At 37.3% G+C, this 15,088-nt stretch overlaps 1 protein-coding gene across 1 annotated transcript; it reads right to left on the bottom strand.

Annotated features, from left to right (window-relative positions):
- Nucleotides 1–252: 252 nt before the first annotated feature.
- Nucleotides 253–5,617, bottom strand: LOC145690963 (uncharacterized). The gene is made up of 2 exons (XM_081766432.1): nucleotides 5,137–5,617; nucleotides 253–1,058 (listed from the first exon to the last, which is right to left on the bottom strand). The coding sequence occupies exons 1-2, from the start codon at nucleotides 5,570–5,572 to the stop codon at nucleotides 286–288; spliced, it is 1,209 nt and encodes a 402-aa protein (XP_081622558.1). The 5' UTR covers nucleotides 5,573–5,617; the 3' UTR covers nucleotides 253–285.
- Nucleotides 5,618–15,088: the final 9,471 nt, after the last annotated feature.

Here is a 15,088-nt window from a genome sequence, read left to right as displayed (position 1 = left end):
TACTTTCTATCAATATCTAGCATTCGAGTTGTTGGTTATGCTTGGGTATGCAAGTAGTGGTTCCCCTACTAAGACAATATATCCTTGTGACATGGGTAACAATCTGCAACATGATCTTTTACCTTCCTGTTTTTATCCTTACTTTATTTGTTTTAACTATCTGTACGAATGATTCATGAACAACATAAAAGACACACAGAGAAGTGTTTAAGTGAATATCACAGAAAATTGAAGGATAAAAATTCACTCTAGCATTTCTAGTGCGTTCAAAAATAAACCACTGCACTAACACCATCTGCACGAATGTGTTTCGCTGCTGGATTTCAAGTTTTCACGGTTTGAGCTTCTTTTTTTCTTCAAATTTATAGGTTTTAATTTTATAGATTTAAACATCATAGGTTTTAATTTTGGAACTGAACTCAAAGCTCGTCTGTTATTTTTCTGAGTTTGAGGCATATTACTTAACATTCTCTCTAGAGCCTTTATCTTTTCGGAATTTTTACGCACTGCTATCATCAATGACTTACACGCACATTGCCTACCACATGTGCTTCCACTGCTAGCGCTATTGTCCTCGCAGCTATTATTTCCTTCTTCCGTGGCCTGTGGAACGTTCGAAGGCAGCAAAGAAACGGACGAAGATTCAAGTGTAACTGGATTTTCTTGTGTATTGTCATATAATGACTGCATGATTATTTTATGTTCCGCACGCAACACTTCACGTATCTCATTCGCGTACTGTACAGGTTCAACATCAATGTTTCCTGCTTCTCTTTTGAGTGCGTTGTATTTCATATAATTACATCTTAGAGTCCTCCACTTTGTTTGACAACTGGCACCTGCTGACATTTGGTTCATTTCGGGTACACCTCTTTCGTTCATTTCACTGGCTACTGCCTGCCACACTTCCTCCGATGATTCGTTTGTATTCATTAACAGCTGAATCCTCTCCTCTTTTAGAATACTTAATAATATTGCAGACGGTGTTTGTCCTCCGTAGATTGGAGAGTTCCAGAAGGTTTCTGACGAGAGTGAGTCGGATATATCTTCCCAGTTCCCTGCAACACAAACACTCAGTTACATTATTTAAAAATCTTTATACACATATATAAAACAGGATTTCGGAATTATTTAATTACAAAAGTATGTACTCATCTTATATTTTATATACATTAGTAGAAAAAATTAATGTTCACAAACTATCTCTGTCTGCGCAACTGCCTAATGTACCATTTTGTTGATGTTCATAGCATCACAAATCACTTCCCGCAGTCTGTGTATATCTTTTTGTTCCGTTGCAATTGTCAGGATTCGAATGTCGACTCCAAGTTGGCACCCCGATCACTCGTATCCAACGAGGAATTCGACAACATGCAAGAGGACTTTTTGTTTTCTATTGATGTCAGGAATCACATTCCGGAGTTTGTGCACATTTTTGAGGTTCACGATATATATATATATATATATATATATATATATATATATATATATGTGTGTGTGTGTGTGTGTGTGTGTGTGTAATTTGCCGTTTCGGAATTCTTTTTCTCTAATCCTATATTATATGTATTTGTTTATCAGTAACTGTCAAATAGATATAGGACATTCCATGTCAAATCAACAAGTCATCAGACTTGACCATCTCAGATTTGTGTAAAAATTGGTCTACAACTTTATTACAGTGGAAGATGAAACATTCCCAAATATTACCTCTTCCCCCTGAAAGTGTCTCCATACAGGGTGTTTAAAAATGTCAAAAAATTGCTTTTTTTTAAGTTACAGTGATTATTAAAAATTATTATAAAATGATTAATATGTGCACTACAGTCGTGAAACAAACACCATTGAAAAGCTTAAAGATTGCCCTACAAGTTGTACTATATTAAAAAAACCTATAAAATAAAAAATAACACTTCGAAAATTCAAATTAAGATTTGAATTTTGAATTTCGCATAGAAATGTCCCTCTGAATTTGTTCAAAATTGTTCAGATTGTAGTCTCATATGTGTACTAAAACACCACAAAGTTGTATTTTGGGCACTCAATGGGATCTGACTCAAAATTCAACATAAAGCAAGCATTGCACGATATTGACCATGTGAATATCTGTGTTCAGATCGATAACCATTTGCCTGGAGTTATTTACCTGCAGCATAAAAGGAATTTATATTCAATTTGATTTGTTTCTTGATGTAGTCATTTGAATTTACACAATTATCCACCTTTCGAGTTATTTAGAGAGGTGTTACGTTTCCGAACAGTAGTCAATACAAGTCATTATTCTTGTTAGTCAGTACGGATGTTTCTAAATTTATATTGGCTACATTGATACATGTTATTTTCATTCCTTTGTTTCAGGATTGCTGTCACAGATATGTGGAAGTGGATAATTGGAATAGGAAAAAGAATTTATTGACTAATTGTTTGTGCTGAAAGTGTGTGAAAGGATTGTGAGCACTGTCATTGTGTTTCGTAACACATTTGATACAAATATTGTGAAAGGGAGGAAAATATATCCCTCCCTTTCATAATATGTTCTGTAATAGCAATCCTGAAACAAAGGAATGAAACTAACATGTATCAATGTAGCCAACATAAATTTAGAAACATCCATACTAACTAACAGTACCTGCATTAAGTACTGTTTGGAAACGTAATACCTCTCTAAATAACTCAAAAAGTGGATAATTGTGTAAATTCATATGAATACATCAAGAGACAAATGAAAATGAATATAAATTCCTTTGATGCTGCAGGTACTGTTTACCCTCGGACATTAGGTCCCTCGACACTTCTGCGCATCACAGAAGTAGAAGAGTCCATTACGAAAAATGGGTATGTGTGTGTATGTGTTCGTTTTCTCCTCTGGGAGCGAGAGAAAGAAGATTGGAAGTTTAAACATAGTTGCCGGCTTACGTAAATTGGTCCCAGGTCAGCAATACATTCTGGTCAGGTGATGATGTCACGCAGTGAACAGAGCGCGCGCATTGTAAATGCAGTCTAGCATTGTGTTTTAGGCGCTTCGACATTCGGTTGATCGCGCCAACAACCCGCTGGAGAACTTCAGATATTGTCTTTCTCTATAGTACATATACGATTGTGCCTGTGCAGTTTACTGTATTTTTCTAGTTCTTTCTCTTACCTGTTTCGTGGTTATGCTTGCGTAAGCGTGTGTGTGCGTCGTTTTGTTATTTTTATTATGATGGAGCCAATACCGTCAACCAGTAAAGTCAAAATATTGTGCCTATCCCCTCCTGGAAATTTTGGATTCTTCTATTTTTTTGTTCATCTTGCACCGTAGATCCCCAGTCATGCCCAACGGACAATAATAATCAGTTATCGTGCTTTCAGTGCCGTAGGCCCACTTTGATTTCATTCTCATATTATTATTTATAAAATCTTACCAGGTATAGATTTACTGTGCCGGGTTGGTAACACTGCAAACAATACCTTTACTGCTGACCCGAATAACCAACGCCTTCCTTTCTTTTCTTTTTCTTTTACAGTCCATTCCTTTCATTAAGATAGACTCTCCTTGGCACTCTGTCAACTGGAGGTCTCAGCCGAATGGGTAAACAGTAAATAGCTCCAGGTAAATGGTTATCGATCTGAACAAGTATATTCACATGGTCAATATCGTGCAATGCTTGGTTATGTTGAATTTTGAATCAGATCGCATTGAGTGCCCAAAATACAACTTTGTGGTGTTTTAGTACACATATGAGACTACAATCTGGACAATTTTGAACAAATTCAGAGGGACATTTCTATGCGAAATTCAAATCTTAATTTGAACTTTAAAGTGTTATTTTTTATTTTATAGGTTTTTCAATGTAGTACAACTTGTAGAGCAATCTTTATCCTTCCCAATGGTGTTTGTTCCACGTCTCTAGTGCACACATTAACCATTTTATAACAATTTCTAATAATCACTGTAACTGAAAAAATGCCGTTTTGGGGCATTTTTGAACACCCTGTATGGGGACACTTTCAGGAGGAGAGAGGTAATATTTGGGATTTTTTCATCTCCCACTGTAATAAAGTTGTGCACCAAGTTTTACAAAAATCTAAGATGGTCAGGTCAGATTTTGCCATTTGTTTGGTTGCCACTTGACATGGAATGTTCCATATACCGACTTGAGTAGAGTTCTAGGGTTTCTTAGATTTAGTGAAGTTAATTGCGGAATTAGGGATGAGTTTAAAAAAAATAGTGAATTTGTTTTAATCTTACTGAGGGAATATATAAGGGATAAGTGTGCTGAATTAGTAACTGTAACCTTAGCAACTATAGATTTGCTTATCATTAAGAACAGCAAGTTTGAAAAAAAAGAAAAAAACACGAAATTGACTTTAAAAAAATGTTAACTCGTAAACATGTCAAGTTTCATAGTTCGTCAATCTATTTTTTTTCTTGTTTTTTTCTTTATTGTCTGGAATAAAATGGGTACGTGTTTTATTGTACGGAACAATTTTCGTTTTTTTCATGTTAACCTTTTTAAACGTTTTCTACTGAGTTGCTTAACTTCTAAGTACCTTTATTTCATTTCTTTTATTATTTTAACCTTTTCACACGTTTTTTTACTAACATGCCTAACTACTGAGTACCTTTATTTAATTTATTTTGTTATTTTAACCTTTTCAAACGATTTTTACTAATATGCTTAACTACTAAGTACCTTTATTTCATTTCTTTTGTTATTTTAACCTTTCCAAACGTCTTTCACAAGGTGGGTCAAAGCCATTTTCTACACACGCGTATTCTCTTTTATTGCATTAGTTCAATTTAGTCCTTAGATACAGTGTTGTTTCTCTTACCGTTTTTAATTGTAAGGAAATTGCGTTTCCGCTAATGAGCCTTATAAGCAACAAAAACATTGAAAAACGGCTTACTTAATAATGGACTATTTTCTTCGGCCGCATGGATGTTCCAAGGCAGTTTTACCAAAATGAAACAATCACCACGTGTATTTGTTTACATGCGGTACTGAACGTTTCTTGAATAAATTATACTACTAATCTTTATTATTATTATTATTGCTCGTATTGCCAAATGTAATATCTGCGAAAAATCTACAAATTAGTAAGACAAATAAATATAAAATGGCAAAATACACATATCAAAGAAGAATTTATACTTACTTGGCGAGTCTTCCATTTCACATTTTATAAATTCAATAGGAATTGGATCAATACTGACATCAGCCGGATCCACATTTCGTTCAGCTACTGTCGGCAATGTTTCACTGGAAGTTTGAGAGCGTGAAGCTACCTTTTCCTCCACTGAAAGAATTTGAGCGATTTGGTCCGCATACTCTGGTTGGGTATCGTAGCTTCCGCCTCCTTCTGCCACACTGTTTTTAAAGTACAAGTAGTCCTGTTTCAGGATTTCCCATTGTGAACAAATTAGATCCTTTTGAGAATCCTTGATCCCCCTTTTAATCATTTCTACGTTGATCCTTTTCCATCTTTCGTTCTTGGGAATACTCTCATTCGTCAGGATTTCTTGGAACGTCTCTTCCTTGAGGATTTGAAGAAGGACTTGAGTGGCACGCTGGCCAATGTCGTGTTTCACCATCCGAATGCCATATGTAATTGGACGCTTTCTTTTGGCCTGGAACTCAGCACCCATTAAAAATAAAAGAAATGGAACGATGAGTGACATTCACAGAGTTGCAGTTGGAGCATTTCGTGTAGGCTAAATAAAAGTGCGAGAAGAATATATACTGACGTGCGACAACAAGCTACAAGGGGTAAAGAGCGCCGAAACGTCATTAATTCTTTATTTGTGAAACCACTAGTTGGCGCAGTGCGACAAGGATTGGATCTTGTGATGCAGCTATCCTTGTTTTGTTTGACAAAGGACGTTGTTCTTCATAGGAGCTGCACTTGTAAAACCAACAGAAAACATCTTTAAGTTTCATTCACGATATGTAATTTTCATGCTCTTTAAAATTTCAAAATTTGATACAATGGTGTCGTAGCATATTATGTAATATGATCAGATACTGATATGTACATGGTTGTACATACACGACTTTGTTTTATAATTTAGTAGCAACCTATTGACTGGCTAACTACAGTATTGCCAGTAACAAGGGAAAGAAAAATTGTGTTGGTCTCGGGACAAAGAGCGACAACTTTTGAAACTTTGAGTATTAATATTCTAATACGTAGATAGGCGTTCCGCTGTCACTAACTGTAAGAGGGGAAGGGGGCTAGAGGGGGGACTCGTTTCATTATACCAACGGTACCTTTCTTCCTCCCAATTTCTTACCTTAATCATAAACTTTACTGAAGAGACGTAGGTTCTTGTTTCAAAATCCAGAGGTCACGTGTTCGAATCCGATATTCTTCCATTCTGAGATTTCCCACGGCAAACCCAAGTTAACAAGCGAATATTACGATTGTATAGGGTAATTCAAAGAAACGGGAAATACGAAAAGCTGTGTTGGCAACAATGGGAGTTCGGTAACACTGAATATCATATGCCAGCCTGTTAACGACACCCTGCCATTTAGTTATCATGAATTCTTTGAGTGGTGCGCAACGTGCTTTCGTGATCAAAGCGTTTTACAAGAACAATGACAGTGTGGAGGGGACACGTAGAAAATTCCGCCGTCACGCGCAGAACACAGTCCTAGAGAGCTACACCAGCACCAGAGCACAACAAAAGAGTTATTGTGTGGTGTGCTATGTCATCATACGGTGTGATGGGTCTTTATTGTTTTGAGGACGAGAATGGCCATGCGCTTACAGTCACATAGATTCGTTAAGTGGCCATGCTTGAAATTTTTGTTGTGCAACAAATAAACAGAATTCCACACATTATTGACACAGTCTGGTTTCAACAAGATGGATCAACGTCCTACAAAGCATGAATATCGATGGCTGCTGTATGCCAATTGTTTGGGAAACGTGTAATTTCGAAAAATGGTAACATTCAACGGCCTTCCAGATCCCCTGATTTGGCAGCTTGTGATTTTTTTGTGTGTGTATTCTAAAATGGCATTATTTTCACTATTAAAAGATTAAAAAATTTAAAAAATGTTTTTATAAATTTATTTATTTTTCAAAATGACCTCGTTTTTTTCACCCTGTACATGTAAAACTTCGTCGATTTCCTAAACTTCCTCTACCATTTTATTGTTGATTCAAACGCAAACTGTATCAAGAATTGTGTTAAATAAATAAATAAAGCTTGAGAAGGACTGCCCTAATATTTTAATACAAAAGGAAAGAGAAAGTCCAAACAATACTCTGGTGGAAACACACTTAAGAAGGAATGAACGAATTTCTCTCCAAGTTGGTTTACAGGGAAGGTAATGACAGTGATTCCAACACAACGCTCGTAGGACATCTCGAATATATTAGATCAAATTTTCAAGAACATACAATATTTATCTTAATAGAAATGTGTGATTTTTTTTTCCTCAGTGAACGAAGCACGAAGATTCCATTAGTAGGCGTGACAGAGATTCCATTAGTTTCAACGCTACACGAATATACGCTGACATCTTTCGATTTTTCAGGTATACAGTTTGATTACCCTATTTCTTAAAATAAAATTGACATGACAATGCTGCTGGTACAGAGGAAAGTTTGATCCTTCGTAAAATATTTCCGTCTTCGATAGTATTGTAGACAAATGTAAGGAAAGGCTTTATTCGGATAAAAGCCTTATTATTAACGAAGAAATTTGTCAATTTTAAGGTTTCTTTTCTTTCACGATATCTAAATAAAATAAACCGAAGAAACATGGGTTATGTTCTATCAGACGCTGAAACATGATATTTGATGAAGTGCGAGATGTACACAGGAATTTCCTAGGAAATATACGTAGCGAGTAGGATCAATTTTGTTGAGGTTATCTCTAAAAGAAACATGTGTTGTACATGGATTGATACTACAATAGTATTGTTATCATTCTCAAATTATGAGGACATAAAATGCTTGCTATTGGGACAGTTTCGAAGAACAGAAAGGGTTTGCTGAAAAGTGAAATTAAGAAAAGGAAAATACGTAAGTGTTCGGAGAAGGCCTGTAATTACTGTGAAATGGAGGAACTGATATATTTGCATCTTGCAAAAGTCACAAGAAAGGGATACAATCTTGAATGATGGTTGTTAACCGATTTCGAGTCGTGAGCAGGTGCTATATCATCATGTGAGCGTATGTATAGTAGACCCAGGAGGTCAAAATTTACAAGGAATAGACCGAGTACAATAAGTTGAGTTGCCCCGGTAGCAGGTGAACGTGCTTTGTCCTGCTGAAAGATGAGTCCCTGAAAGTGTTCAGATAAGGTCGGAGGATATGACTAACGACACCACGAGTGTATGACGCATAAGCCATAAAATAAAGACCAGATGTGACCGGGGTGTGTAGCTTCACCATCAAGTATGAGTATGGCTAGTGCGAGGAAATCATATCTTTCCGTTCCTTCGATACGCAAACGGCTGTTACTACCAGAGACAGATATGACGTTTACCGCTCAGCAACACCGTCTTTCACTCGTCTCTCCCAACAGTTCTCTGCAATCAGGAGGTGTTAGAGATAACCGTGCGAAAGAAACAAGGAAACTCATACCTCTCTCGAATAATCAACTATTTAATGTTTGTGCGCTCACATGGTTGGTCCACAGTAGGTTTGATTACGCTGACGGTTGCTGGTTGAAGTCCTGCTACTTAGAATGACTCGGACGATCCTTTTGTCCAGGTGGTATTCGGGAGAACACCTGCGTAAATCAACTCCCTCCTGTCGTATCACTAATGCACCACAAACATGACCCGTGTGGGCTGCAATCTTGAGGAACGATCACCCGGCCTCTCGCAGCCCCAATATATATCAGACTCAAATCAATAAACTGCAAGATGGGAGTTAGTTGGCGTCGTCCTGGTATGATAGATTATGATACACAAACATACACATGCACACAACGAATTTGCTTACAACTACAATCATCATGTTACCGACGATCTTCAAACTACTAGACACACGCCCTCTCTTTATACACACAACCAGTATGCCCTTGTGTTCGTCAGTGTCCTATAACCTTCAAATTAATTACAGCCTATCCCCTACATACACTCATTCTGTAGTGCGAATATCATTGGAATCGAACAATATGCACGTTGTGTACGTAATGTGTTTCCACAAATGTTAATTTTTCTTGCGAGATGGTCAATACATTTTTATTAATACCATTTTACTCTTTAAAATCGAGGTAAGCTAAACTTTAACCTAAAGAAAAACAAGAAAATGTTTTATTACAAATCAAAAATCAAGAGACTTTGCAGGTTTATGCCTTTAAGAGTAAAATAAACTTTAATCCTCTAACTTATCATTTATTTTTCAGATGTCGAAAAAATTCAATTTATTATTATTATTATTATTCGTAAAATTTTAATGCTCGTTGTCAATTAATGTTATTGCCTATTGTAATTCTTAAGATAACGCCCATGAATGCTAGTTCAAATAGTTCATGAAAAGTAAATCAATTTAAAATCCCGAATGTATTCGTTTCGTCAAAATGGGAATACACAGATTGCAAAATAATTTCTGAAGTGGAAATATACAAGTAAATTACCATCGAAAACTCTTGAAAACTATGCACGAAAATACATGCGATTTACAATGCTTTCTGATAAGTCACTTTACAATTTCCAGAATATCCATTTTCTCCCTGCTGCTGACAGTAATAGACTTTCTGATCTATTGAATTGGTAAGTGTTTGCGTTTTTTCTTCTCTTTTTTTTCAGTGAAAATTTTCCATAAAAAATAAAATGTGGCAGCGCGTCTTATGATATTCGATAGGGCATTATGTGTCTACAAAATTGTATGTTCAGGTTTTTTTGCTAATGTACTTTCTGTTCTTTTCAGGTCATTAGAATGGAGTGTCACGTCGACAGAAAAGAGCATTTTCGACATCTGTTGCTGTTTGGGTTTAATCGAGGTGCCAAAGAGACAGAGGTTGTTGGAAAGATTTCTGAAGTTTACAGGGAAGAAGCGATGCCTCTTAGGACGGCTCAATATTGGTTTAGGCGATTCAAAAACGGCAATTTCGACCTTAAAGACGTGCATCCCACCGGACGCCCCGTTCAGTTCGATAAGAAACGACTGAATCAGCTTATTCACGAAGATCCACGCCAAGCAACAAGGGAATTGGCAGAGATAATAGACTGCTCCCACAGTAGATAGACCGTCACCTTCATTCGATCGGAACGGCTTAAAAGTTGGGCGCATGGGTTCAACGTGCTTTCTTCAACTACAAAAATCAACGCGCCACGATCACCGCCGGTTTCCTTCGCCATCATTGGTCAACAAGTGGAGACAAGCAGTGATTTGTCGCCATAAACTTCACCAATTTCTCAAACAACTTCTGTGGCTTTAGCACCTTGATTAAACCCAAACAGCAGCAAGTGTTGAAAATGCTCTTTTCTGTCGACTTGACACCCCATTTTGTAGTACACATAATGCTCTATCGAATAACATAACACACATTGCCACATTTTATTTTTCATACAAAATTTTCACTGAAAAAAAAAACGCAAACATTTATGGGTCAACCCAATACCGCTCTAGGTTTAATTCATTAAAATAAACAATCAATAAAAATAAATAAAGCTAACAATGAGCTCTCAAAAATTTGCTTTCCACTTTTAACATTTGGACTTAGTCTGTAGTTACAGCCACTTCACTGTGAAACTGACATTGTCAGCGTGGGACTATGCTACCATCTTGCAACTATAAACGTAACTAATGGTATCATATAACAAAACGTGTAAATACGTGCTGTAAATACAATGTACAGAATATTGTAAGATACTCGTATATTCTCATGATTTTAATTTTTGTGAGAATTAAAAGCCCGAGACGATTCGGGATTTTAACTTAAGGAATTAAGAAGGGTAATACCAACGCCCATTGCATGGACTGAATTCAAACCCAGCAACAGATATATCTTGCATCACTAGCTTAATCTGTTATATTTCGACCATACCAGCCGGCGTGATCAGTATACAATTAAAGTGAACTTACCGTTTGCATAGCTCTCTTTGGAGACTGGAGAAGGTACTGAACCATCATTGTTAGTAAATGCAATTCCACTATCATCGGCTTCCAAACATGAGCTTTCATTTAAATGTAATACATGCTTCCGTTTCATTCTTCTAACAGGAAACGACAGTTTAGAAGCTACAGTCATTACTTCCATCACATCATCGTAGTACCTGAGAGCATGAATCTTATTCTTGGCTATAGGAATACCTTTGCTGTGTTTCAAACACGTGCATTTCATTGTATTCCACTTCCAGGAACATTTAGTTAGAGCTTGTTCCTTTTTTCCTGGTATTCGAGCACCCCTCTTAGTCATTTCATGGAGAATCATTTTCCATGTTTCTGACTTTGGTTTGTCACTACGTAGAAGACAAAGATATTTTTCTTCCTTTAAAATGTCTAACAGAATCTGTGTGTAATTTTTGCCATTTGCAACTTTTTGATCCCAATAGTTTTCTTTCTTACGCACGGTAGTTTTGGGCTCAAATGAAGAATCTGGAAAAGAATAAGAATATACAACGTGAATAAATTTAATTCATATTTAGATATTCGTATGTGAAATTGTTGCTATTTTTCGTAAACTCTTCGCTAGATGATTGCTTTCTGTATGAAATACTGCAAGTTAAATCTTTGAGGTCTTCAACTCCTCGGACTCAAACGCGAGTAGAATGATGTAACGCACAACTAATGATTGAATACTCGGAATTTCAACAATTTGTATGCCCACGGATGGACTATGTGTTCTCTATAACCGTTTGTGTTCTTATCTATACATACACTTCGAGGAGAGGTTGTAATTGGTTTCTATGATGCCTGTTGTCTCTCTGTCTTTCCCTCACAATACTAGCAAAGCATTGACATAATTAGGGGTAATGGGGTCTGTTAAGAGATAATATTACAGGGTGTCTACTAGATGTTTGTTTTTAAATTCCAACCTTTTTGCAGGTCTATTTATATTATTTTCCAAGTCTCTATTTTTTTTAAAGAAAGAAAAGTTGTTCCTGTTAATATCCCCTACCAGAAGGCCAGTTGAGAAAAATCTGAAGTAACTGAAAAAAGCAATCAGAGTTCTCACCTTTAACTAACGTGTGAATCATAAACCTTGATAATATCCCTCTCGTGTTTCAATTATCGGCTTTTCTTAACAAATAGGCAAAACGTAAAAGAATGTTTCACTTCCTAAGCAAAAATCCCCAATTTTCCTTGATTTCCAATTTATGTACCATTTTCCCTGACTGGTCCCTTACCTTTTTCGTAAAATTTCCTAAAGGAAAAAGTTTCCAGTATTTCCCTTGTTTGCAGATTTGTTAACGTAGCAAAAAATGTTTTCGAACTTCCACATAAAATATGGATAGAAATTCTACCTGAAGACTTTCTAGGTTTATGGGAACTCTGACACAGGAAGAAAAAAAAAGTATGTCACAAGCAAGTGGAAGCAGTGACAGAACTCAGATCAGGTATTCCCGTGGTCGCCATCAATACACTCACAAAACATAAGCCTTTAAGAGGAGTGAGGATTTTTCTATTATATGCATGAAAAAGGTAATATTAAAAAAAATCCAGGTTTGTTGTTCAATTCCAGGCTTTTTCCAGGTACAGAAACAAATTCCAGGTTTTCCAGGACAGTAGATACCCTGTATTATATAGCTCATACTTATTAAACTAAATATTAGGAAGCTTTCCACTTACCCCAAACACAGTATTTAGCTATGCTTGTAATTGTAACTGCCAAAAGTAAAATAACATAAGAACTCCCTCATGGCTATAAGGTTAGCGTATGCGCGTGATACCTGGGTTCGATTTCGTTGGGAGCTTATGTAGTTCGAATCCTACATTAACTAGAGGTCAACGCCTCATGAAGTCTCGTTGCTGAAGGGGTGCTATATTCCGAATTAACCTATCAACGAACTTTGGAAATCAGCTTATATAAAACGTATGTTTTCCACATTAAAAGAATATTTTCCACATATAAATCAAATACTGAAATACAGAGTCACCTTGATATTCAAGAACTTTAAGCAATAAAGTATATCGCTGAAAATTTTGACTTCAAAATACGCACGTTTAAAACTGATAGAATCACACCATAATCAATACGCTAGGGGTGTTCAAATGAAAAGGTACAAAACGACACTGTGAGTATAATCGAAGTCTTCATTCAAAAGGAATCACCAGAGGCCTGAGTACAACTATCCCACTCTTTCCCTGTTCCCTCCACTGTGTTCTTCACTTCATTGTCCGAGTTGAAGCGCTTCTTTGAGATGTTTTTTCTAGCGGACCAAACAGATAGATGTCGCACGGCGACATGTCCGGAATGTAGGGCGGATGCTCAAGCTCCCACTTGAACTTGTCCACTTTGTGAGACCTGGGAGGCGTGTGGTGGAGCGTTATTGTGGAGCAGAATCACTCCTTTCGTGAACAGGCCATGCAGTTTGCTCTTGATGGACTTGCGTAAGCTACGGAGTTTCTCACAATACACGTCACTGTTAATGTTTTTTAACATAGTTGAGTAATTCCATGAATATCGGACCTCGGACGTTGAAAAAGACGGTGAGCATCACCTCGCCTGCTGAGGGCCTAGCTTTGAATTTTTTAGGGGGAGGTCACGACGCATGCTGGCTTGCTTTGTCCCTGGCTCGAAGTTATGGGACCAGCTTTCGTCACCGGCGACGATCCGCTCCAGGAATGCGGGATCTTCATGATACCGGAACAGGTGTTGGAGTGCTACCTCCATACGCAGTTCCTTTTGCGGTTCACTGAGCATCTTTGGAACCCATTGCGCACACACCTTCCGGTAACCCAAACTGTCGTGCACAATTGTCCACACTGTCCCAACGCTGGTCCCATCATCGCTGCCAAGATTCGCATTGTGACATGCCGACCACTTCTCATCAGGCCATTTATCTTGTTGATGAGTTCTGCCGTCATTATCATGTTTGCCTGGCCTGATCTGAGGTCATCACTCAAACTCTCCCGGCTTTCACAAAAACGGGCACTTCACTTTCTCATTGATTTATCGATACACAATCTCCCCGTATACGACCACCATCTGGCGATAAATAGCAGCTACTTTCACCCCTTCTGCAGTCAGAAATCTGATAATACCTTGCTGCTCCTTAATCGTCGAATTTTTCATTATGAAGACCATGATTTCCTCACACGCACTGCCACATCAATTGGAGGGGATACACAACTGTCTGATTCTGTCCTTCGTCATGTGAGAGGCGTCCGCGCATGCGCACAACCACGCCGGAACTATATTCTCTTCCCTAGATGTCACACTACGTTATTCCTAAGCGGCATATTCTTATTTCGACCACTTTAGTTTGTACGATGTTTCGTACCTTTTTATTTGAACACTCCTTATAAATTATATTATGTTATTTTTGAGTTTTACATTACAGGTTTCTTCCCCTAGGCTAAAGGAAACTATGAAAAATGAGAAATGAAAAGACAATACTTAATGTTCATATCGTGGATAGAATTCGAACCCGCAATCACCAGCTTTATACCATAGACCTCTTGAGCGTGCTACCAGTATAATCAAAATAAAATTAAAGTGTACTTACGCTTTACATAGTTCTCTCTGGAGATTACAGAAGGTACTGAGCCACTACTATTAGCACTCGTAATTGCACTATCATCAGCTTCTAAACGTGAATTCTGATTCACCTTAACCGTACTATTCAAATGTAATAGGGGCTTTCCTTTCTTTCTTTTAAGAGGCAGCGACAGTTTAGAAGCTAGAACTATTACTTCCATCACACGATCGTAGTACGGGAGATTATGCATTTTATTCTTGGCTATAGGAATACCTCTGCTGTGTCTCAAACACGTCGATTTTAGGTTATACCACTTGCTGGAACATTTAGACAAAGCTTCTTCCGTGTTTCCTGGTATCGGAGCACCCCGTTTGGCCATTTCATGTACAATCTCTCCCCATGTTTCTGACTTCGGTTTGTCACTATATAAAAGATGTAGAAATTCTTCTTCCTGTAGAATGTCTAACAGAATCTGTGTGTAAGTTTTGCCATTTGCA

The sequence above is a fragment of the Thermobia domestica genome, chromosome 7 (assembly GCF_964235325.1).
Source record: "Thermobia domestica chromosome 7, izTheDome1.hap1.1, whole genome shotgun sequence".
Lineage (NCBI taxonomy): Eukaryota > Metazoa > Arthropoda > Insecta > Zygentoma > Lepismatidae > Thermobia > Thermobia domestica.
Note: the sequence above shows the minus strand (reverse complement) of the source record. Positions and strands in the feature narration are given on the sequence as shown.